At 45.5% G+C, this 23,585-nt stretch overlaps 2 protein-coding genes across 4 annotated transcripts in view; one reads left to right on the forward strand and one right to left on the reverse strand.

The window, feature by feature from the left end:
- Nucleotides 1-20,640, reverse strand: part of ARID3B (AT-rich interaction domain 3B) — a 52,169-nt gene extending 31,529 nt beyond the window's left edge. Inside the window, exons 1-2 of one of the 2 annotated variants that reach the window (XM_074296997.1) lie at nt 20,444-20,640; nt 16,360-16,983 (exon numbers count right to left, since the gene is read on the reverse strand). In XM_074296997.1, coding sequence (XP_074153098.1) covers nt 16,360-16,899 — 540 coding nt within the window. In that variant the 5' untranslated portion in view covers nt 16,900-16,983; nt 20,444-20,640. The remainder of the gene's footprint in view (nt 1-16,359; nt 16,984-20,443) is intronic. The other variant, XM_074296998.1, reaches the window with a different exon arrangement.
- A 187-nt stretch (nt 20,641-20,827) lies between these two features.
- On the forward strand, nt 20,828-22,980 carry LOC141559003 (actin, cytoplasmic type 5). 2 transcript variants are annotated; one of them, XM_074296999.1, is made up of 2 exons: nt 20,828-21,052; nt 21,482-22,980. In XM_074296999.1, exon 2 carries the CDS (start codon nt 21,502-21,504, stop codon nt 22,630-22,632), a length of 1,131 nt encoding a protein of 376 aa, XP_074153100.1. In that variant the 5' UTR covers nt 20,828-21,052; nt 21,482-21,501; the 3' UTR covers nt 22,633-22,980. The 2 variants fall into 2 exon arrangements, with proteins under 2 accessions (XP_074153100.1, XP_074153101.1); XM_074297000.1 differs by lacking the exon at nt 20,828-21,052 and adding an exon at nt 21,253-21,272.
- The last annotated feature ends 605 nt before the right edge of the window (nt 22,981-23,585 follow it).

Consider the following 23,585-nt stretch of genomic DNA (forward strand, 5'->3'; position numbering starts at 1 on the left):
TGACCCTTGGTTGGCCCTCTTCACTAGAAACCAGAAGGGCTGTGGATCTCAGGCCAGATCCAGAGGAGGCCAGTTTCTTTTATTTACAATTCCGGAGTGCTCTTTGAATTTCTAGATTCCAAAGGGAATAAAGTTCTTACTCAAACATTAGTGAAGAAAGACTAGTGGTCAAGAGTTACCTCAGCATCACCCAACCTTAATCCCTCTCCCAGACTCCAACAAGACAAATACTCTTGTCTGGGGAGAATGAAATCATGAGACTGTGCTTTATGGGGGGAGGTGGGAAATTCACTTTGCTGGAAGAAAGTCCAATTATTCCATGTGCACCAGCTGGAGAATGTTTCTGTATTAGCGGCCAGAACTGGAGAAATCAATGTTTCTCCCCTGCCCCGACCAAGCAAGGAGAGGCCCGGTTTGGGAAGCCATGTTAGAGATGTGTTTAAAGTACACGTTGTTTCCACAGTTAGTCAAGAGAATCTTCAAGGAGAATAAGGCTCCTGATTAAAACCACTCTTCTAAGCCTGGAAAACCTGCACGAAGTGAGGAAGAGCAGCGAAAACAATAGAGCTGTCCGGGTGACAGTAATGTTACAACAAAGAACCCACACTGTGCAGCGACTGAAAATATAAATGCCACAAAAGCCCTCAAAACAGCCTGGACACAGGAAGAGAAAACAGCTCTTCCCAGACCTTCACACAAGGGCACAGCACTGCAAATATTTTCACTTCTTCAATGTACTGACTGGTTCTGTTGATTTTCCCTGCTTCCTCTTCTTTCTTTCTTTTCTTTTTTCTTTTTTGTAAAAGTCTTTATTTTAAGGAATAGTTCTTTGGGAACAGTGAGAGGGAAAGATACTGGGGACAATTTAGTCAATTTAAAAACAAAAATTATCAATAAAATGTATTATTTAAAAAATTGTTTTCCTAGAATTTTCATGCCTTATTTCAAAGATTTCAATTTTACCTAAAGCTTATTCACAGACTCATAGAATGTTGGAAAGGAAATGAAAGAATGTCCTTTGTCTCACTGTACAGATGAGAGGAGGCTGACACAGTCAAAGTTACACAAAAAGGAAATGAACAGATCTGGTGTAGAACTTAGCCTGGATATCTTAACAACAACAACAACAACAACAAACAAAAACAAAAAGAGAGAGAGAGAGAGAGAGAGAGAGAGAGAGAGAGAGAGAGAGAGAGAGAGAGAGAGAGCGAGAGAGAGAGAGAGAGAGAGAGAGAGAGAGAGAGAGCGAGCGCGCACTCTGAATCTGGAATGGATGAACCTGTTGTGGAGGAAAAACTGGAATGGATGGCCTCTGAGAGATCTACCATCCTGTGTTCTATAAAAGGGCACAGATGCTAAGAGCTCATTAGCCCAAGCAACTTCTTCTTGGGGTGAGCTTGGGTTGTCATTTGAGGGTGGAGGGGCTAGGGATGGACAGGACTCAATAAGTAAGTTTGAAATTGGAGAAAAACATGGCATGTTCACCAGGACACTAGTGTTTGGGGGAAACAATGGGAGTACTATGGAGATTTCTAAAGGGAGAGGTTTGTATAGGTGACAGGATGAAATAACTGCTATTGAAAAATGAATCTGGTGGGGCTAATAGATTTTGTGGTGGTAGGAGGAAGAGGAAAGAGGACAGTGATACTAATCAGGAGGGTAGTCAGAAAAAAAGGTCATCATCTGGACAACAGTGATAATGGGAAAAGAAAAGGAGACGAAGCATTTTGAAGGAAAAAAAGATGAAGAATAGGGAAGAATAAATCATAACTTCAGGTTCAGAACCTTGGACAAAAGGGAGAAGATGCTGATCAAAACAGGAAAATTAAGAAAAGGTTCACCCAGGAAGTCTTTGGTAGAAAAGAATGTATGGATTCACAATTCAGTGCTTGTCTGACTGATATAATAAACTAACTGCATAGCTCTAAAGGAAGTCGAGATCTGGCTCTGGAAAGGGTCTGGCAGGAGAATCTGAAAAAACCTAATTGTGTTAACCTTCCAAAAGTGTGAAAAGGTGATAAAGGGGAGTCCTTGCTTTAATAGCTTTCCCCCAGAAAACCAGCTTGGTATAATGGAAAGAATGCTGAGCCTAGTGGCTCTGGGTTCCAATCTCAGCTCTTTAATGCACTTTCCTTCATGACTATGGACAAGTCACTCCACGTTTCTGAACTACGATTTCCAAGAGGCTGGACCAGACCATTGAGATCTCTGCTGGCAGTAAATTTACCATGTCATGGAACTTTAAATGTTCTTCCAGTTTTTGCTCTTTACTGTGATTTAAAAATAACACCCCCCAAACTCTTCCCCTCCTCCCCTACAACATTCTCCCCATACCTCTGAGAGTCTCAGGAGCTAGATCAGTATTCCTTAGAGCTGTCTTTCCCTAGAGACAAGAGGGCCTGACTTTAAAAAGCAATTAAGAATCCAGGCTATTTTAGGATTACCCTCTGACCACCTGGAATATCTTATTAAAGCAGAGCTCAGATGTCCAAAGTAAGTTGTGCTTCCCATTCCCCCCCCCTCCCAACAAGGCCAGATTTAACCCTTTCCTAAAAAGGATGTTTGATTTGGAGAAGAAAAGTCAGAGATAACATAATACTTCTCCAAATAGAAGGACTGGCATCTGAAAGCATGGTTACTATTTTTCTGCTTGAACTCTGAACAAGAAATGATTAATAAGATAGCTTTGGGGATCCTTATAAGAATAAAAATACAAAGGATTAGTCTAAGAATGAATAGAAGGGGCTAACTCTTTAGCAAGTGGCTTTCCTCTCATTGAGGGTGTTCAAGTTGAAGCAAGTTGAACCCTTTCCTGAAGAGCCAATATAGATGGCAATTTTTCCTCTACAAAGAGCCAGACTACATGTAGCCTATGGTCTCTTCTAGATCTAGAATTCAATGAAAATGAAAGGAACAGGTCACCAAGTTACGGTGTTTGTGCCTTCTGTTCTCTCCTTTTAGTGGGAAAACCTCTATGAAGTTTACTTTTCATCCCTTTCAGACAAAGTTTTCAAACCCTGAGAGATGCAGGTACAAGCATCCTTGGGCATTAAATCTCACAGTTATAGGACAGTTTCCCCCTTAGAGAGAAAGAGGAAGAGAAAGCATTTCTGGGTTTCTGTCAAGCTGAGATGTTTTATAAATTTAGAAAGATGAACTCTGAAATTCAAATCTCACTAGTATTTTAGATGACTGGATGTATAAAAACTCAGAGACTAGCTTGCCTTTAGCCAGACACATAGTCCTCCAATTTTAACTTATTACAGTCTTTCCAAGCTTAGTCTGATGTTGCAATGTCAAAAGTCCATTTTCCAGATCTTAGTATGAAGAGAAAAACAAGAATGCTCTTTGCACTCCCACCAGCTCCAACCACAAACCAGTTGGAGTTAAATGAGATGCATAAAGGGGCCAAGGCAGGGATTAGAGGAGAATCAGCAGAAATTCCTTCTGTAGGTGGAGTGGAGGCCCAGGAAGTGAAACAGATGCTGATATCCTGATCTGTGGGACTCCAAAAACCTCAGATAAGATCAGGATTTAGTGCTCTGCTGCAGGCGCTGAAGCAGGGGAGGACTGGAGTCATAATTAACAGATGCACACCTTCCTTTGTCAGGTAACCTAAGCAGGAACTAGCAACAATCCAGCCCACCTTTGACCAGCAAGAGATCAATTCAGAGTCTGTGGCTTGGAAAATACCACTCGAATTGAAGGGTAGAAAAGAGCAGGTGGGGGTGGGGGAAGGGAAGGCCTGCAGCTCAAACAACCTGTATTTTGATTACATGATAACAGCCTTTCTAAAACACTTCCGTTTTACAGGAAGAAATTCAACAGCAGAGATGAACACTTTGAACGCTTTTAATTACCTCCCATGTGCAGAGCTTTAGACCAGTACAAGAGCAGAGAAGCTGTTCAGATGAGACAGGGTCCCTGCCCCCTGGAATTAGCTTAGGACAAACAACTACATTAAGTGCATCCACACAATCACCACACTGCTCAAGTGGGCCACCATGTATCCCAAAGGAATTTCCTTGGAAACTGCTCCTCCACTCTCTGTCCTTCTCTTGGACACCTCTAACTGATAAGCATTTGTTTTCCTTACATCCAACCTAAATTTGTTTCTCTGCTCCCCGTTGGCTTCTGGTTCCATTCACTGTAGTAAATCAAACCAATCTATTCCCTCTTCCACACAGCAACCCCTCAGATCCTTGAATTCAGCCGTCACATCCTCCCTGAGCCTCTCCCTTTCTTCAATGATCCCTACAAGAAAAGCGGGAATGGGCCTGGACCTGGGATTTCATGGGTGTAGGAACTTCAGTGAGGAGCTTCCCCCAAATTTGAGTTTAAAAATTAAAGAAAAGTTTGGGGCTAACACCACATGCCAAGAAATGAATCAGTACATGGAGACAGTGCATGGAGACTAAAAGAAGCAACAAGTCACTCTTCCACATATATCCAGGAAAATCACTGCTGCTTTTCCTTAAGGGGAAGCACATCTATGACACAAAACAGAGCTCACATGCCCCTTTAGTTACCAATCACAAGTACTATGTGCATATGACACTTAATACAATAAAGATCCTCTTTGTATCTAAGAGGCAAAAAAAATCTTAGAGATCACAAGATTATAGACTGAAAGCAGATCTCAGAAGCCATTGAGTACATTCTCTTCATTTCACAGCCGGGCTAAGAGGTTAAATACTATAAATTGTTGAAAAGGCACTGTTGCTCATGGCTAACGTAGATTTAGCTAATGGAGTTTTGCAAGACTTCATGGTATCATATTTCTTGCCTTCTCAATAGGTGGAGGAAAGGCTGGAGGGAGAGAATATGGAATTCAAAATGAAAATTTAAAAAGAAAAAAAAAACAACTAAATGAACCAATGGTATGGCCAGGAATCAAATGCCAAATGACTAATGATGTATATAAGTAAACCTTTGGAAGCTCTAGGAACAATCAAGAGAGTCAAGTGTCAAGGAAAGAGATCTAGAAGGTCATGAATTACTCCCTAAGGAGACTAGTCCAGTGGGATAGCCAAGAAAGCAAATGAAATTCCAGGCAACATTAGGAAACACAAGATAACTCAGTGTATTTGCACCTGAATTGCTTCATGCAATTTTAGTAACTGTAAAAATAGATAAAGAGAAAACACCTCCACCGCTGCTGTCATCCTCTCTCTTCTCCCCTTTCCCCCCAAAACAAAGACTAACAAAATGGAAGACTTCTGAGAACAAATACAGTTGGATAAGAATGGCAACATGGCAGAGTACATATCAATCTACCCTTGGAGCTAGCAAGACAAGTCCAAGATCCTCTTATACAGACTGAGTGATCCTGGGAAAGTCCCTAACTTTTCAGTCCTTCCTAAAATTCTAAACTACAGAAAAAATGGTGACCTCACTGATAGTTTTTTTCATTTGGTAGTTCCCTACACTGAGGAAATCACAGGTCCGAACCCTTTCCCTTATATAAAAAACAGCTACTTAATAATGAAAGATTTGGGAGAACTGAAGGAAATCACCTTAATTTGACAAGGAACTACTGATGTGATTAAAAAAAAAAAATCCTTAGAGATTCTCACTAGCCACCATCCTCCTTTATTCCTCTCTTCTTAGCTAAACCGGTGAAAAAAGCCATCACTCACCATTGGCTATCCTTTCACTCTCTTCTAAACCCTCTGCAATATGGCTCCCAACACTATCACCAAACAAACTTCTCTCTTCCAATTTCCCACTCTTCTATTGATTGTCAAGCCGAATGGCCTTTTCTCCATCCCCATCCTTCTGGATGTCAGCAGCACCTGGCACTGTTAACTCCCTTCTCCTCCTAAATTCTCTCAATAGAGGTAGAAGAGGCTTCTGTAACTGTACTTTTTCTTAGTTCTCCTACCTGTCTACTCCTTGCACTTCTGCTGGATCTTTATCCACATCATGGCCACTAATCATGGATGAACCTCAAGGCTTTGTCTTGGATCCTCTATTCTTCTCTTCTCTTGTTTGGATGACTCCAAAACATGTATGTAGCCCTAGAGTCAGTCTCTTTCTGTCTCTCTCCATTTTCAAAGCACCAACTGCCTATTTGCCATGTCCTAGAGGCATCTCAAAGTATTTAAACCAGAATTAGTTATCTTTCCCCAAAACTCATCCCTCTTCTGAGCTTTCCTATTATGTCAAGAGTCTCATTATCCTCCTAGTCATCCAGGTTTACAATCCCAGTCATCCTCCATCCAATTAATTGCCAGATCTTGTTTCTAAAGTCTCCCCCCTCACAGTCACCCTAACCCAGACTGTCATCACTTCTTAACTAGCCCAATTGCAGTATTTTCTGAACTGGTCTCCCTGACAAACCTCACTTCAAATCACTCTTCACACAAGCACCAAAGTCTCTCCTAAAATGCAGGTCACACCTACTCAGGCCCTGAGTAAGCCGCATTACTCCTAGAGTCCTATCATTTCTCTATTTGGCAGGTAAAGCTTTCCCAACCTGTCCCCTTCCCCTTCCCCTTCTCTGCTCTCTGGCACAGTCACGCTGCCCAACCAGTTTCTCCTACATTCTATGCTCCCACCTCTGCACTGACTCTCCCCTGGGCCTGGAATGCCTTCCTGCTCTACTTAGAATCTCTGGCTTCCTTGAAGACTGAACTCCAACCTGGTCCCCACCCTGCCCCTGCTAAGGGCACCTCATTGCTGCTCTGTGTTTTACAATACCCAGTAGAATATCTCCCTGTTAGAACTTAAGTTCCTCTAGTATGGTTTCTTGGAGCGCCAGAATTTGGCATAGTGCCTAGCATAGAACAGGTGCTTAATAAATACTTTCTTATTGGATCAAAATTCTTTTCCACTTTTTTTTTTTTTACCCTGAAATTAAATGTTCTGGAAAATGATATTTCCACAAAAGCAAAATACAAAAGAAGACTATATGAAACCTTTTATATCACTTGCTTCATGAAAAGAGTATATAATACATTTCACACATTATTTCCAAAATTATCTTACTTGTTGGCTGGGCTTCCTTCTTAATTAACTTCGGTTTTCTTCTGTGCTTAAAAAAAAGTTTCAGGGTCTCCCCATCCCCCTTTAAATCATCACTCTGGCTAACCTCCCCTCTCCCACCCAACAACAACAACAAAAAGGAAATAATAATTAGGCACAGTGGCTACATGCACCTTTTCTGCGCCTTGAATCCATCCATCCCCTGTCAGGAGTGGGGTAACCTCTTTCATCTTGGGTCTTGTGGAGACAGGGCTCATCACCATACTTGTCAGAGCTCTTTCTCAAGACTTTCAAAGCTATTTTTTTCCTGGACAATAGTTGGTATAAATTGCTCTAGTTCTGCTCCTTTTCTCCTGCATCAGGTAATGAGACCCAAGATTCTCTGTATTCCTCTTTTTTCCTGTTTATTGTGCACAAATGTTGAATTACGTTCACATAACTTAATTTGTTCAGTCTGTCCCTACTTGATGCACAACAAGTTAGGAGCTAGCACTTTGTTTTTCTTTATTTTCCCTCCTTCGTTTTCCCCCGGGAGATCAGGGAGTTTGGGGGAGATCAGGGAGTTTGCTTAGCTTCCAGGTAAAGCACACCTTCCTTATCACACTCTTGGAATTCGATTTCTTTCTACACCAAACAGAGTGTGTATTTAGCTTTCTTCCTCTGTTTCAGATAAGAAGTTGGGCAGATTGGCCAATTAATCACTCAGCATTTAATGCTGGAAAGGGCATTTGCTGCCCTTGGGAGCTCATCATCTGACAAGGGAGAAAACATGAAAACTACCATGAACAGACCAGCTCTGTAGCAGGTAAAGTGGATACCACTGACAGAGCGAAGAGGGTCCTGAGGAGAGAACCTGGAATTTGAGCGGGGAGGGGGGGGGGGGCTTGAAGGAAGACAGGGAAGCTGGCAGCTCCTCCCACCTCAGGCCTGGAGCTCTCACCACTGGGTTGCTGAAGACACGCCACTTCCCTGGAGTCTTGGCTAAACTGGATCATGGGGCAGCTCTAGATATGCTTCGGTCATATCTCCAGCTTTAGCTCCCGAATTGGGACTCAGTGGGTGGGGCCCACTCTGGCCTCTGCTGAGGAGTCCTGCCCTGCACCCTTTGGGATTAGGCCTCCCTAGATCTCTGAAAGACCTTGGAATAAGAGGGACTCCCCTGCACCCAGGCTATCAGTCCTGGTCTAAGTGTGGCCTTCTACACTGGCCACAGCTGCTCTCATGGTTTCCAAGGCCACACCGGGGTTCTCTCAAACCCTTGGCTCTTGTGGTCTGCAAAGCCAGAAGCTCCGCAGGGTGATGGCGAGCTTGCCTGTACGGGCCCTACTGAAGCTCTTTTCCTCTTGATCATAGGCTTCTGCTGACCATTAGTGCAGTTCAGAAGTAGAATAAGATCTGTTCTGGAAAGCAATTTGGAATTATGCTAAGGAACTGACTAAAATGTCCAGATCTCTTCTGCTAGGAATATCCCCAGGAGGTCAAAGACAGAAAGGCCCCATATAAATCAATAGTAGGCCTTTTCTTCCATAGCTAAGAATTATAACAAAGTAAATATCTATTGATTGGGAACCAGCTACACAAAAGGCAGCACATGAATGTAATGGAATATTTACTATATAGTAAAAAAGAAAACCATAAAGAATTTAGAAAAGCACAAGATGACTTACATGAACTGATGAAGTATGAAGTAAACAGAAAAACAATGTCCAGCCCTTTTTTTGTGGGGGAAAAAAACTGAAAACTACGTGGACAACCAGCAGTTGGAGAATGTCTGAATAAGTTGTGGCATTTGAATGTTATGGAATATTATTGTTCTGTAAGAAATGAACAGCAGGATGATTTCAGAGAGGCCTGGAGAGACTTACATGAACTGATGCCGAGTGAAATGAACAAGACCAGGAGATCATTGTACAATGATCAATTCTGATGGATGTGGCTCTTATCAACAATGAGGTGATTCAGACCAGTTGCAATGATCTTGCGATGAAGAGAGCCATCTACACCTAGAGAGAGGACTGTGGGAACTGAATGTGGTTCACAACATAGCATTTTCATTCTTTCTACTGTTTGCTTGCATTTTGTTTTCTTTCTCATTTTTTTCGTTTTTGTTCTGATTTTTCTGAAGCAGCATGATAATTGTGGAAATATGTCTAGAGGAATTGCATATGTTCAATATATACTGGATCATTTGCAGACTGGAAGAGTAAGTGGGGGAAGGGAGGGAAAAATTAGGACACAGGGTTTTGTAGGGGTGATTGTTGAAAATTATCCATATATATATTTTGAAAATAAAAAGCTTTAATTAAAAAAAATGTCCATAATGACAACAATATAAAGAAAAGATGTTCCACAGCCCCATCCCAGAGCCCCTTCTTTGTTATGAGGGGCAGCTTTCTGACAGAAGAGAAAATTTTATATAAAAACAAAGGATATTTACTTTTCTTTTAAATTTGAAGAATGGCTGAATGTATATGAATAAAAATAATGTATGAAAAATTCTGAGAACCATAAGAATTGCATGAACTGATACAGCACAAGAAAGGAAATGAGGCAATATACACATAACTACAACCACATAAATCAAACGAGCCCACTAAAAGTAAAGTGAACTCAGAATAACTGAAGGGCCCATATTGATCCTGAAACACACTGACTTCCTCTTGACAGACAGAAGGGAAACAATAAGGGTGTAATGAGGCAGTGTCACATGTGTTCACTGCACGATGGGCCTGTAAATAATTTTCTTTGTTACAAGGGAAGGTTTGAACTGTGTGTGTGGGAGTGGAGGCAGGGCTATTTCCAGAAACAACTATGATCTCTGTGAAAGCCTCAATAAAACTTTTTTAAAGGTGTAGATGAGTAGGGAGAGGGAGGAAGAAGGGGCTCAGTAAGTGACGGAGGGAAGGAAGGGAAAAGAGGGAGAAACAGCAGTTTAGTGGCTTGTGAATGGGCTTTAAAGTCAGGAAGACCAAAGCTAAGTACCACTTTTGACAGTCTAGATGGGTGATCCTAAGTAGGTCACTTTACCTTTCAGGATTCCTGGCAAGTCTTTAAAATTCTAAACCATGAGCTGGGTTGACAGGGAAAATTTCCTCATCATATTTCCTTGTACCACATAGACCATAGTTCTAACAGAGTATTTATAATAAATTGTAAGGTATATTTTCAAATCGGTCTGAAGAGTGAGTGCAATAATTTATCTGTCCTGAAAAGATAGTTTATACAACTGTGACACGTATGGTTACATTGAAGGGAATATGTCTATGAAATTCCCAGATTCCACGACTAAAATTATTATTTTTAAAAATTTTATTTATAAATTTTTGACAGTACATATGCATGAGTAAATTTTTTTTTATAACATTATCCCTCGTATTCATTTTTCCAGATTTCCCCTCCCTCCCTCTACTCCCTCCCCTTGATGACAGGCAATCCCATACATTTTACATGTGTTACAATATAACCTAGATACAATATATGTGTATCACTAAAATTTAAGCACCACTACTTGTGAAAAATATCTTCAAGATTATTCACCCCATTGGTCTCATTTTATAAAAGAGGGAGCTGAAGTGCAGAAAACAGCAAACCTGGGATTCAAACCCACATCTAAATCAAATGCTCTATCATTTGATGCAAGCTCCCATGGTATGATATGAAGTCTATCATTCAGAAGCAAGAAGGGCCACAATGTATTAATAAAAAAAAGTTTACATAAATTTATGAAAGAATGATCCACTACAGCCTCCGGCTATCTCTAATTCTTTGCAATCCAGCTTCCTTTCCTAAACTGCACTGAAGCTGCTCCCTCAAAGGTCACCAATTCCCCCTTGATCAATATCCAATGGAAAACCAATCATCACATCCAACAGCCTGCTTTCAGTAATAAGCTCCTTCCTTTCCTGGCTGGAGATCTAGATTAGAGTTCTGTACAACATTTAGTACCACAGCAACCATGGACCCTGTCCTGTCTTTTCCCTTCATTTCATCCTCTCTTCTTTCATTTCCTTCCCCTCTGAGCCTGTTATGGGAAGATCTCCTCCAGGCAAGCAGCGGCAGGTGTGCAGACATAGACACACACACTGTCCCTGTCACCCCCTCCCCCCAGGTTGTTCTGAACTATCTTGGCAATCTCATTCACTCTCAAGCCTTTAACTATCACCTATATTCTTAAAGCTGTGTCTGCTAAAGGTCAACAGCCTAAAGGAGGCATCTCTACCAAAAACTTCCTGGCTCCCTCCTCTTCTCCATTTAGAGCTCCTCTGTCTCAATGGGCCATTTATTTCTGTGCGCTGAGTCTAGAGTGCAGAGGATCTCAGCCTTTAGCTGCAGGTGCAGGGCCAGACCATAAAAGACCAACAGTAACAGGAACCATGGGAAAGGCTTCAATGGCCCAGCCCCAGGATTGGGAGCACCTGTCCTTGGACAGTAAAAAAGAGCTCCGTGACCCAAGCAAGGAGAGTAAGGGATGATCAGAGAGCCAGAAGGGCAGGCCGGTGGTCTGAGAGGACGGCCACAGTCAGAAAAGGGGGCAGGTGCAAACAGAAACACGGCAAAGACCGAGGGATTGCGGCTGCAGAGGCAGAAAGGCCCCTGAACAAGTGTTCCATCCCCTTCTCACACAAGAGAGGCGCCGTGGCTGGGCCTAGGTGAGGGGGACACAAAAGGGCTGTTCCCCAACCCATCTCTCTGGGGACTCCATCAGAGACCGAGTGAGGGGCCAGAAGGTCATTGGTGTGACCTCCACATCACATCTCTTAGGCTCCACATCTCTGCTTCTTCTACTCCTTATTGACTCAGAAAGCTGCTGAAGAGCATGGGAATTCAATGGGAGAATCAACAGCAGCAATCCAGACAAGCCTATCTGATGGTTCCTGATATCCAAGGCAGGAAGGCAGGACGCTGGCAGCCCAAAGCAGCCTCTCAGGGGCCAATATCGTAGGTAACTTAGCCTGATCCAGCTGTGACTGTTTGTAAACTATCAGACACTATATATAAAACACAAGGAGCCACACATCTCCAAAACATTGTAAAAAAAAAAAATTAAATTCCCTCTCTGATCTGACTTGCTCCCTCCCCTTCACACACTCTGGCCCATGGAGGCTTATTTCACCTTGGGGCTGATTAGAGATCAGAGAGTTCTTTTTTTTTTTCCCCCTAAGGCTGGGGTTAAGTGACTTGCCCAGGGTCACACACTAGGAAGTGTTAAGTGTCTGAAACCAGATTTGAACTCGGGTCCTCCTGAATTCAAGGCTGGTGCTCTATCCACTGCACCACCTAGCTGCCCCTGATCAGGGAGTTCTGACCCACAACTGCCATCCCATTAGCAGCCCCAGCTATGAGGCTCCCTTTCTCCCTTTTCCAACCCCTTCCACACCTGTCAATTTATGAACTGTCTTCCCCCTTTAGAACATAAGTTCCTTAAAACTCAAGACCATTTTGTTTTCCGATTTTTGTATCCCCAGCACTTAACCCAGCACTTGGCACATAGTAAATGTTTAACACATGCTTTAGCTCACTGTATGGCCATCTAACTATCCATCCGTCCATCTCAGAGCTTTTGAAGTATTCTTCCAAGTCAGTACAGAAACCAGGGGACTGCCATGCTTTCCCTCACATGGACAAAGAAAAGGCCTCTGGTAGCTTTGGTTTTTTCTCTGTACTATTTTGCAAAGCAAAACACAAATATGGACACTATAAACACCTGGGTTATGGACTTGTCAAGAGGACCAAGTAACTTGTTCTGCCACAGCTCTGAGACTCTGAGATTCAGGTAAACCTCAGTAGTAACCGTGGTGGAGAGAGCTCTCTGCTTATCTTAAAGAGCACCACAACAAGCATGACATATTGTGTGAGGAGCAAATGTTGCCCCCTGCCAGGTCCTTAAATCTTTCTCTCACAGAATCCTAAACCAGGGAAATTTAGGTGGGGAAGGCTAGACATCATCATCTGCCACTGCCCCTCCTCACTCAGTAATCAAAGGGATCGTCCAAGTATGCAGAACACTAGACACAGACACTCATACTCATCTAGGGCTTCAGTTGCTACATTTAGCCTGAAAATCTTATTTCTCTTTTGTTCTTTGTTGGCACCTTCTATCTTTGCACATTGGCCCTATGGTGGCAAATGCCTTAATCATAAAGTCCAGTCACTTTCCATACGTTAATTTGTTTGAATTGCCCAGCAATGCTGTCCAGTAGGTGACACAATTATTATTCTCTCCAGTGTACAAAGAGGAAACAAGTTTAGAGGGCAACAATTTAGGTCAAATAATTACCTCCTCACCCATTTCTTCCAACCTCCAATAGATTATTAACAATAAACTAGTTATTAATCATAACTCACTCACTTAAACCTTTTCTTTCCCCTCTATACACTGAAGCCTGAAACCTCTCTTCAAATGGTTCTCACCTCCTGAGCTGCTGAGTGTTGAGGTTTTTCCCTCTGGTTGTCAAAAACTGTTGCCTACTTTTACGATTATTTACTCAGCTATCCAAGCCCAATGGGGTTCCAAAAGCCAGGCTCAATGGCATCATCCATCTTCCTATCATTGTTATTGGGAATAACAATAGCAACCACCACAAACTTCCCCCCACACTGTACCCTAAAAACACTCCAGCTTTACAGAAACCAATATTGTCCAAGAGTAGAGAAGTAAAGAGAATCTGAAAAAAATAAGTATGGCTACCCATGTTCTACAGCAGCCGCTTTCAATCATGTTCTCCAGAGCTCTAAAGTTTTTCCAAATGTTTTTCCAGTGCTGAATGACAGCCACCTTGCTTTTCAAAATGTTTTTTCAGATATGTCTGTTTGTTTACCAAATTATTCAATGTTCCAGACACAAGTAGCTAGTCAGGAGATTAGTCTTCATGTTTTTTAAACAAAAGTTGATTTTATAATGTTTGTCCTTTTACCTGAAACATAATTTAGGCTGGCACGCCACAAAGTGAGCTAAATTTGGAAAAAAAAAAACATTCCAGCTGAAAGCCGGGAAACAACAACATAAACATAACTGACATTTCTCCAGGATTTCAAAATCTTCCAGTCGCTTTCCATACATTCTTTTATTTGAACTACCTAGCAATGCTGTCCAGTAGGTGACACAATCATTATTCTCCCCAGTGTACAGAAGAAACAAGTTTAGAGGGCAACAATTTAGGTCAAATAGTTACCCCATCACCCCATTTCATCCAACCTCCAATAGATTATTAACAATATTGTAGAAAAAACTGATCTTTGCTATAGCAACTCTAGAAAAAAGTTTTGTGGGTTTTTCCTGTAGATTTACAAGAGAAATGCTTCTCTTTTCTAACCATCCCCAAACTCATACCCCATATACACACTAACTCACTCTCTCTCTTTCTCTTTCCCTCTCTGACTCTCTGTCTCTCTCTCTTTACTTCTGGCAGGGTACAAGTGACAATATCATGCGAATCAACTTCTCTTTCAGATCACCAGAAATGAGCAAGGAGAGGATGTGAAAATAGGGGGATTTTATATCTGGGCTACACCTACACACCAGGGATTTTCAAAGTCACTTCACTTCCTGATTCAGCTCCTGTTTCTATTCCTGTTGTTCCCTGATTCTACTCCTGTCCAAATCCAGGGAAGGGAGAAGTTTAGTCTAAGGAACTCATCCTGCTTGGTTGTCTAATTTAAAAAGTGATCAAATATTCAAAGAACGCCTCAACTTAGGTTCACTAAGGTGGGAGCCTAAAGAACACTTAGGCCTCAGTCCGTGGGGGGCCGGGGGCGGGGGGGGGGGGGGGGCTGTCACAGGAGAACCTGACTAATCCCTCCCTGCCAGCAGGAGCCTGGAGAGCCTTGTTCTACCGCCCCAGAGGCCTGACCCCGACACCTGCCTGGTTTCCTGCAGGCAGGCCAGAAAGGGAAGCTCCACTCCCTCTTCACACGCGGCTTCACTTTCGAGGAATCAGGACTCGTGCACAGGGGCTGGCCGGCCGCCAAGGCCCCGCTGCCTGCTGCCCGAACTCCCCCACTGCTGTCAGGGATCCCTCCTTCATGCTGACTCAACATGGACCTCTGCCAACCACATGGTAATGGAGGGGCTGCTGGCAATCCACAGGCGCGGAGAGCTCAATCACATTTAAATCATCTGGGAGGGCCTGGCTTTGCGGCCAAGGTGCTGTGGTGGGAGCTGAGACTCCCTGGCCCTGGGCCCAGCTCTGCTACTGAATCACTCGGTGATTTGAGGCTGCCTCTCTGCACCTCGGTTCCTTCCTTTTTTCACCGACATGGCACAGGAGGGAAGGAAAGGAAAGACTGGCCCTGCCAGTGCTGGGTTAAGAACGCCAACTCCGGACTTTTGGGTTGGAATCTCTACTTTGCCCTTTACCACCCGGGGCCCATCATTTCTGTGGACCTCCAAAGACGAGGTTGGTAGACAAGAAGATCCCCTAATTCTATGGACCAGCATGGACACTGAGACAGGAAAAAAAGTCATCTCCAAGGCTAGAAGAGCCTGAGATTCAAGGAGACAACTTTATGAACTCTTGCACTCCATCCCTGTCCCTGCAAAAACAGTCTTCCCTGTCCATGAAAACACCCACATATGATCTGAGAAGGCCCCTATGGTCTAGCAGAGCAAACCAGGGCTCTAGAGTCAGGGGAGTTAGATTCAAATCCTGCCTCGGATTCCTAATGTATGACCTTGGGCAAGTCATCTACCCTCCACAGGCTGAGTTCCCTACTGTCAAATTAAAGGGGTTGATGAGATAGTTACTGAGGTTCCTTCTAGCTCTGACTTTGTTTCTCTAAAATCACATAGAAGAACAAGACAGTAAAATGGGGACCTGACTAATATTACTAGTTTCATCATGGAAGTCTTTGTTAGAAGTGCTGGGGGGGTGGAGGGCCGAGAGTCAGAGAAAGCCAAGTCCAAATCCCCCCTCAGACAAGTTCTACCTGGGACCCAAAGACAGTTATCCACCTGTTTCTTCAACTGTAAAATGGGAATGACAATAATGGCACCTACCTCCATGAAGGTCAAATGAGACATAATCTGTAAAGTTTTTAGCCCAGTGCCTGGCGGCCCACAGGCCCTGTGTAAGTGCTCATTCAATCCCCTTCTCCTTAAGCACTAACAAGTCACTTAATTTACAGCTTATCATTCTCCCTCTTAGCCCCTCCACATCCAGGCCTCTGCTCACCAGGGCCAAGAGAAATCAGCAGGCTGCTCCTGCCTCAGAAGGCTCCCTAAAGCTTTAGTTCTTACTTCCTCTAAGGGGGAGGGAGAAGAGAGAGAAAATAGGCCTGAAAGCAAGGCTGAACGAAAGAAAGCCCCCAGATCGGTCTGTCTCGGGCCCCTCTTTGTAAAGGGCCACAAGCAGCCTCCCCAGAACAGACACTGACCTGAGGAAGCGGCTCCTCCAGATTCCAGTGTGGGTGGCCAGATGTTGTGACTGAGGGGGGGACTTTTGGTGCCTCTCTGGAATGGTCCTCTTTGATGTGCAGCCCCCTCTGCTGCCCTGGGGCTGGAGGAAGAGGAGCATTTGCCATGGGGGTGGCTCGGGGGTCATGACGAGTCACTTTCTGCATGTGGAAATACTTGGAAGAACGCTGGGCCTCCTTCTCAGGGATCTCGGAGTCTTCCCCATCCCCTTCCTCTTCTTCCAGCACCCCTTCCTCTTCCTCATCAGGCTCTGCACTCCCGAGCCGGCCAGCTGCTGCGGCCAGTGGCATTCTGGCCAAGGGCCCCAGAGCGGGACTCCCAGAAGCCTTGGGAGCCGGGGAGGTGAGGCCGGCCTGCTGGGCTGCCAGCTGCTGGGCGTACAGCAGCTGGGCTTCTCGCATCTGCCGCTCCTGCCTTTCCCGGGAATCCATCTGCAGAGGAGCGGGCGGCGGCGGCTGCTGCTGCTTCTGCAGCTGCTCCATCAGAGCCTCCAGCCTCATCCGCCGGTTGGCATGGCTGGGAAGGTGGGCCCTGCCAAGGAGGCACACGGGATCCACGGTGGATCCTTCACGTCCCAACCACAGCTACAAAGGAAAAAACAGTCACATAAAACATGTTCTGACAGGCTTTCCCCAGCAAAGGGCCAGGAGCAACCCAAGCCTGATCGGATATCTGACCTCCCACTAAATGTAAATGCTTCCCATGCTGAGCTTTCAGATTATGCCCTTAATTGGTGGGAAGAAGGATGAGGAAGTGCAGTTGCTCCTTTCTAAACATTTAAAAAGAAATTTGAAAGGTCCTATTCTCCTACTGTCTGGATTCTGATCTTTCCCCCTCAACATTTCCAGTGATTAATATTTTTTCACTGGCAGGAATGTACCTAGATTTGTATTTTGCAGTCTGTGACTCTTAAAACTAGAGCCTTGAAGGCAAGAGGGGATCAGACTGAAGAAGAGGGAATTGCAAGAACCTCAGGAATGTCTCAGCTAAGTTGGACATATATAGAAATGGAGCAGAGAGAACTCCGCTCCCTCCCCTCGCTTCCCCCACCTCTGGAAAAAAAGAAAAACCCAGAAAGCTGCTCTTTGGGGTTAAGCTTTTCAAAATGCCACAATCCAACGGCCTGCTTGTTCAGTGGACTGAGTAATGTTAACTGGACACTAAGTCCTTAAAAAGAATCCAATTTCAACAGCATGAAAGAAACATGCAGGAGTCTCAAATTGCAATCATCATTCAAACAAACAAGAGGAAATTCCTCTGGAGATTTTAAAGTTAATTAATCTGAGGCAAATATCCATGTTGTCTATACAGACAAAGCTAATTTCTCCTCCATTTTTATTTTTATTATGTTTCTGTAACTGCCAGGTGATCTTCCCCATGTTCCCTTTCTTTAAGAATCACGGCATCCATTCTGATGCTGAAGGACCAGCACAAAAAACGAAGGGCCCTTTCAGGAGGAAAGTATTCTGGGGCAGGTTTAGCAGCATTCTTCCTCTTACAAATCATTCTTCAAACACACACACCCCCTTTCACGCCCTCGGTTCCCCAAGCCAATCCCCACAACAAACAGCGTATGGGTTACAGAGGTGATACACAAAGCTCATGTGCCTCCAAGAGACAGAACAATGTTTCACCTAAGCCTTGTAAGTGACTAGACCACAGAATGTACATTTCAGGCAAATTAAAGTTCCCATAATGGCACTGTGCTTCCACATGTGTGTTATCATGGGACCGAATGTGACTCGATAAGTAGTAATGTTTGAGGGCTGAAAGTCTTTAGAACCCCCAAAAAGTCCTGGGAAGAAAGACCCTCAGGGAGAAGGCTGCGTGGACACTGAACATTCTTCATGGATTAGAATGAGAAAGGGGATGTTTAAAGCTAAGCAAAAGATTAGAGATGGATTAAGAATCCTCATTTTCTATGTTTATTTTACGAATGGCGCCTTTGCTTCTAACATTCTATGGAACGTTTAAATTCCAAGTAGCTTCTCACTGCCTTCATTGCTTAGAGTACTTAAAAAGCAAGAAGTCGCAAGAGTTTTTATTTCATTTCTCACTTAAAAAAAAAAAAATCATGAGAAACATCCTATTCCCCTCAGAATATGGAGGATAAAAAGAATTGAAGACATTTAAAATTCAAAAATAAAGCAACTTCAACAACAGCAAAAAAGAATTATGGGATTGGTGGGCTTCAAATTTCCTTTTAATACTAGTAGAAAATTACAAGTGAATTGCCCCTTAAGCAAGTTGCCCTCATTTGCCACCCAATTATTTCTTCTTGCCACGGGTTTAGCAAACCCAGTTACATAGCGTGGCACCGTGGATGGGGACTCCACATTACAAAAAAATTTGTTGCCTTGTGATGCTTGAAGGCTTTATCAGTCCTCACAATGAAAACAGCCAGGTTATCCAGAAAAATAGTATTGCTTGTATTTAGGGAATTCATTCTGCTCTAAAAACTTAAAATCTTAAAAAAACAAAACAAACAAAAAACCCCCACCTCTTTATCTATTCCTGAATCTCGGACTACCCCCATTTTCACATAATTTTCCCTCACCCTTAACTCCCACCCTACACACACTAATTTTTGACTCTGATCTTTGCACTTCATTCTTTCCCCTGTGATTTCCCACCCCATCGGTCCACTCCCAGAGCTTTCTTTGCTTTGCAACTCTCTCCTCCCCAACTCTTCTTGTCCTTCCTAGTCGGCCCTTCCAACCCTTTACAACTCTCCAACTCCTCACTACTACTTGCCCTATTTCTATCTCACCTATACCCTATTACCCAGTTCCACCTGTACTCTCTTGCTCCCACACTTTTGGAAGCCCCCATCTTAAGCCATTTTCTTTTCTCGCTTTGCTCACCTCAACATTTCTGGAGCCTCCACATCTTGCCCACCTTCTTTAGCCCTCCAATACCCTCATCCCATCTTAACTTTGACCTCAGAACCCCAACTCTGCCTACCGCCTTTGACTTTCTCAGCCTTATCTTGACCCCACTGTGATTTCCCACATTTAACCCCCCTCACTCCCCTGCCTTTAATCATACATCCTCTCATCTTCCTTCTCCCAGTTAAAACAAATTTTAATTTAGCTCATTTTCATCTGGCCCTCCCCACTCACTCTACTCATCTTCGGCCTTCCCGACCCCCCAAATGCTCACACAATATACCCCCCAGCACACACTCCCACTTTTAATCTGATGGTTCTAAAACTTTTGGTCTCAGGCTCTTAGGTTCTTAAGAATTGAGGACCCCTCCAAGAACTACTGTTTGTGATTTACATCACCGGAGATTCGCTATATTAAAAATTAATGTTTTGTAGTATTAGGAAAAGTTTTACCACGAAGTCCGGACTCTGGGACCACACTGTAAGAACCAAGGTTTTACCCAGCCTCACCCACGTCCTTTATTCCCCTAACCCCTGGTCCCCCATAAGGCTCTCACAACTTGCCTAACCTCCCCCTTTAATCCAACTCATTCTCCTCCTTTTACCTCCTCATTCCCGCTTCTTCCCCTCATCCCCGAGGCAATCATTATTTACATCTTCCCCCCACTTAATCTGACTCAACAATATATCTGTCCCCCCCAACACTCGTCCACACCCTTAGCCAGTCCTGTGCTCCCCTCCCCCTTCCCACCCAAGGGTCTCACCCCCCCCATTCCCATCTCTCTCTCCCCATTGACCCCTCTCATCCTCCCTTCCACCGCGCCCCCTCTGCACTGACCTCTTTCGTCTCCCTCTTCTCATCTCTCCCCTTCCCCACTGGCCCCTGTGGTTCCCCCCATTTCGCTCCCCCCCCCCCGGGCCCCGCCGCGTTCTCCCGCATCGCTTCTTTCCAAAGCCTCCTCTCCCCACGGACTCCCTGGGCTCTCCCCCTCCCTCGCCCCTCACACAACCTCCTCCGAGCTCCCTCCTTTTCCTTTCCTTCCTTCTGCATCCCGGCGGGATGGGGGGCGCTGGGGGCTGATTTCCTCCAAATCTCTTATTTTACAGATGGGGAAACTGAGTCCCGGGGGAGGGGGGGCCGGGAGGACGCTGTTACCTTCTGCGGCTTCGGCCTCGGCCCGACCCGATTCGGTCCTGCCGCAACTCTGGTCCCCGTCCGGCCGCCGCTGCCGCTGCGGCCCCGGCTCTGCCTCCTCCTCCTCCGCCTCCTCCGCCTCCTCCGCCTCCTCCTCCAGCCCCGCAGGCGGCAGCGGCGGCGGGGGCAGCGAGGCGGGGCCCGCACCGGAAGCGGCGCCGGGGGCCGGGGCGGGGCCGGCGGGAGGCGGGGGAGGGAGGCTAGGGGAACAGGAATGGGGGTGGGGAAAGGGGAGGAGCCTAGAGGGGAGAAAATGGAAGGGGCGGGGCGAGGGCTAGGTAGGGCCCGAGGCCGGAAGGGGAGGCAGAGGGAGGCTTGGCCGGAAATGACTCCTCCTCCCGAGGTAGTAGAAGAAAAAAGGGAGGGAAGGGGCAAAACAGGGGCAGGGTCTGGGGGAGGAAATAGACGGTAAATTATTCGGCCAATGGGAGACCAGAATAAGGTAAAATTCCGGTTCCGGTGTGAGCGCGCCCGGCGGTGAGTTTAAAAGCCGGGCGCGCGCCTTAGCTGAGTGACATACCAGTTGCAATCTTCCCGGCATAGCATCCAGGGAGCAGGAGCTTTCTCCGCGTGAGTGTAAATGGGACCCGGCTGAGCTGGGTCTGGGGAGGAGGGGGAGGGTGAGACGCGCCGGGTAGAAAGATGCAGGAAAGGACGAGGGAGGGCGGGGCCGGGGCCGGGGCCGGGGCCGCTGCGCTCTCTGCCGCCACAGCTGTGACTCATCAGTCTCGCGCCGCGGAGCCGGACAGCTTGCGGCCTGCGTTCTGCTTCTCCGCTCCGAGGCCCTGAGGTCCGTAGGCCGCTGGGCCCGGACCGCCCCGGGACGAATGCCTCTGCTAGGCCCCGGACGCTCCGCGGCCGCCTCGGCAAAGGCCAGTGCCTCTGGTGTGGCCCGTGCGCGTGAATCCCAGAGGCAGCCGGGAGGTGCTGTAGTGGGGGCAGAGGGAGGTGAGCGGGCTCCGGCCTGGGTCTAACTCATTCTCCGCTGTCTTTGCCCAGTTTTCCAGGCGAATTCCATCATGGCTGATGAAGAAATCGCAGCCCTTGTGGTGGACAACGGCTCGGGCATGTGCAAGGCGGGCTTCGCCGGAGACGACGCGCCCAGGGCCGTGTTTCCTTCCATCGTGGGCCGCCCCCGGCACCAGGGCGTCATGGTGGGCATGGGCCAGAAGGACAGCTACGTGGGGGACGAGGCCCAGAGCAAAAGGGGCATCCTGACCCTCAAGTACCCCATCGAGCACGGCATCGTCACCAACTGGGATGACATGGAGAAGATCTGGCACCACACCTTCTACAACGAGCTGCGCGTGGCCCCCGAGGAGCACCCCGTCCTGCTGACCGAGGCGCCCCTGAACCCCAAGGCCAACCGCGAGAAGATGACCCAGATCATGTTTGAGACCTTCAACACCCCGGCCATGTACGTGGCCATCCAGGCCGTGCTGTCTCTGTACGCCTCGGGCCGCACCACGGGCATCGTGATGGACTCCGGGGACGGTGTCACCCACACCGTCCCCATCTACGAGGGCTACGCCCTCCCCCACGCCATCCTGCGCCTGGACCTGGCCGGCCGAGACCTCACCGATTACCTCATGAAGATCCTGACGGAAAGAGGCTACAGCTTCACCACCACGGCCGAGAGGGAGATCGTGAGGGACGTCAAAGAGAAGTTGTGCTACGTGGCCCTGGACTTCGAGCAGGAAATGGCCACCGCGGCCTCTTCGTCCTCCCTGGAGAAGAGCTACGAGCTCCCTGACGGCCAGGTCATCACCATCGGCAATGAGAGGTTCCGGTGCCCCGAGTCCATCTTCCAGCCTTCTTTCCTGGGAATGGAGTCCTGCGGCATTCATGAGACCACCTACAACTCCATCATGAAGTGCGACGTGGACATCCGGAAGGATCTCTATGCGAACACAGTGTTGTCCGGCGGTACCACCATGTACCCTGGCATTGCGGACAGAATGCAGAAGGAGATCACAGCCCTGGCGCCCAGCACGATGAAAATAAAAATCATTGCCCCGCCTGAGCGCAAATACTCTGTCTGGATCGGAGGGTCCATCCTGGCCTCTCTTTCTACTTTCCAGCAGATGTGGATCAGCAAGCAGGAGTACGATGAATCTGGCCCTTCCATCGTCCACCGGAAATGCTTTTAATTAATTATTGGTGGCTGATCCTTGTTACTTGTAAATGTGCCAGGTCAGATGTTTACACAGACACAAATGGACCAAACATTGGTGAAAATGCCCATGAAAAGCTTGTTCCGTTAACTTTTTGTTTTTTATTTGAATTGTGATATTTAAGTACATTAGTACATCAGTTCAGGTGAATTATTTACTTTTACTTTTGTGTCTTGTTGATAAATTGTTAACAATTAGTTATGTGCTTGTGATATTGCTCCTGGCAAACTGAAGTTTAAGGGACTTAGTGGTAGATATTACTCTAAGTAGAACTGTAATTAACTTTGTTCTATTCATGCAAAATAAAAATTCTGCAATTAAAAATCCCAGTTTTGCATGGTCTCCCTTAAACCTGGAAGTTTCTGCTTTAATTTCTTTATAGAGTCTGCCAAAATAAAGTCGGTACCTGCTACTGTGAAAGTTCCTAGAGTGTGATAATGGCAGCTATTCCTTTCTAGATATCACATGTATTTATTTGTTCAGCTGCTTGCCTATAAAAGCAAACAAGGAGCTAATAAATTTTAACTCCTTAACCTACTGTCTTGCCAATAGAATTCCGAAATCAATTTATATTAATGCAAGTACTGTTCAGCCTACATTTGCCTTTATAGCAAGGAGTTACAGACTTTCTTTTTTCCTATAAGAAGATAAAAATGAAGTCATTTTAAGGATTCAAGAAATTTTTTAAGAATCTAAAAGGGTTTTAAAATACTGATCAGTACTTCTAATAAGCAGTATGCTAACCTTGATATGGAATTAGGACTGAGCCTAGGGCTAAAAGAACTCCAGATAATCCTTTCCCTTCAACTCTAGGATGTGTGATAAATTTTCACAAAGGAAGCTGTCCTAGTTATTACAAATTACGAGTGCTAGCTTATATCTATGTTTTCCAAAGAAATGTAAAAGGAATAAAATGTATCATGTCTCCA

The sequence above is a fragment of the Sminthopsis crassicaudata genome, chromosome 2 (genome assembly GCF_048593235.1).
Source record: "Sminthopsis crassicaudata isolate SCR6 chromosome 2, ASM4859323v1, whole genome shotgun sequence".
In the NCBI taxonomy this organism is placed as follows: Eukaryota; Metazoa; Chordata; class Mammalia; order Dasyuromorphia; family Dasyuridae; genus Sminthopsis; species Sminthopsis crassicaudata.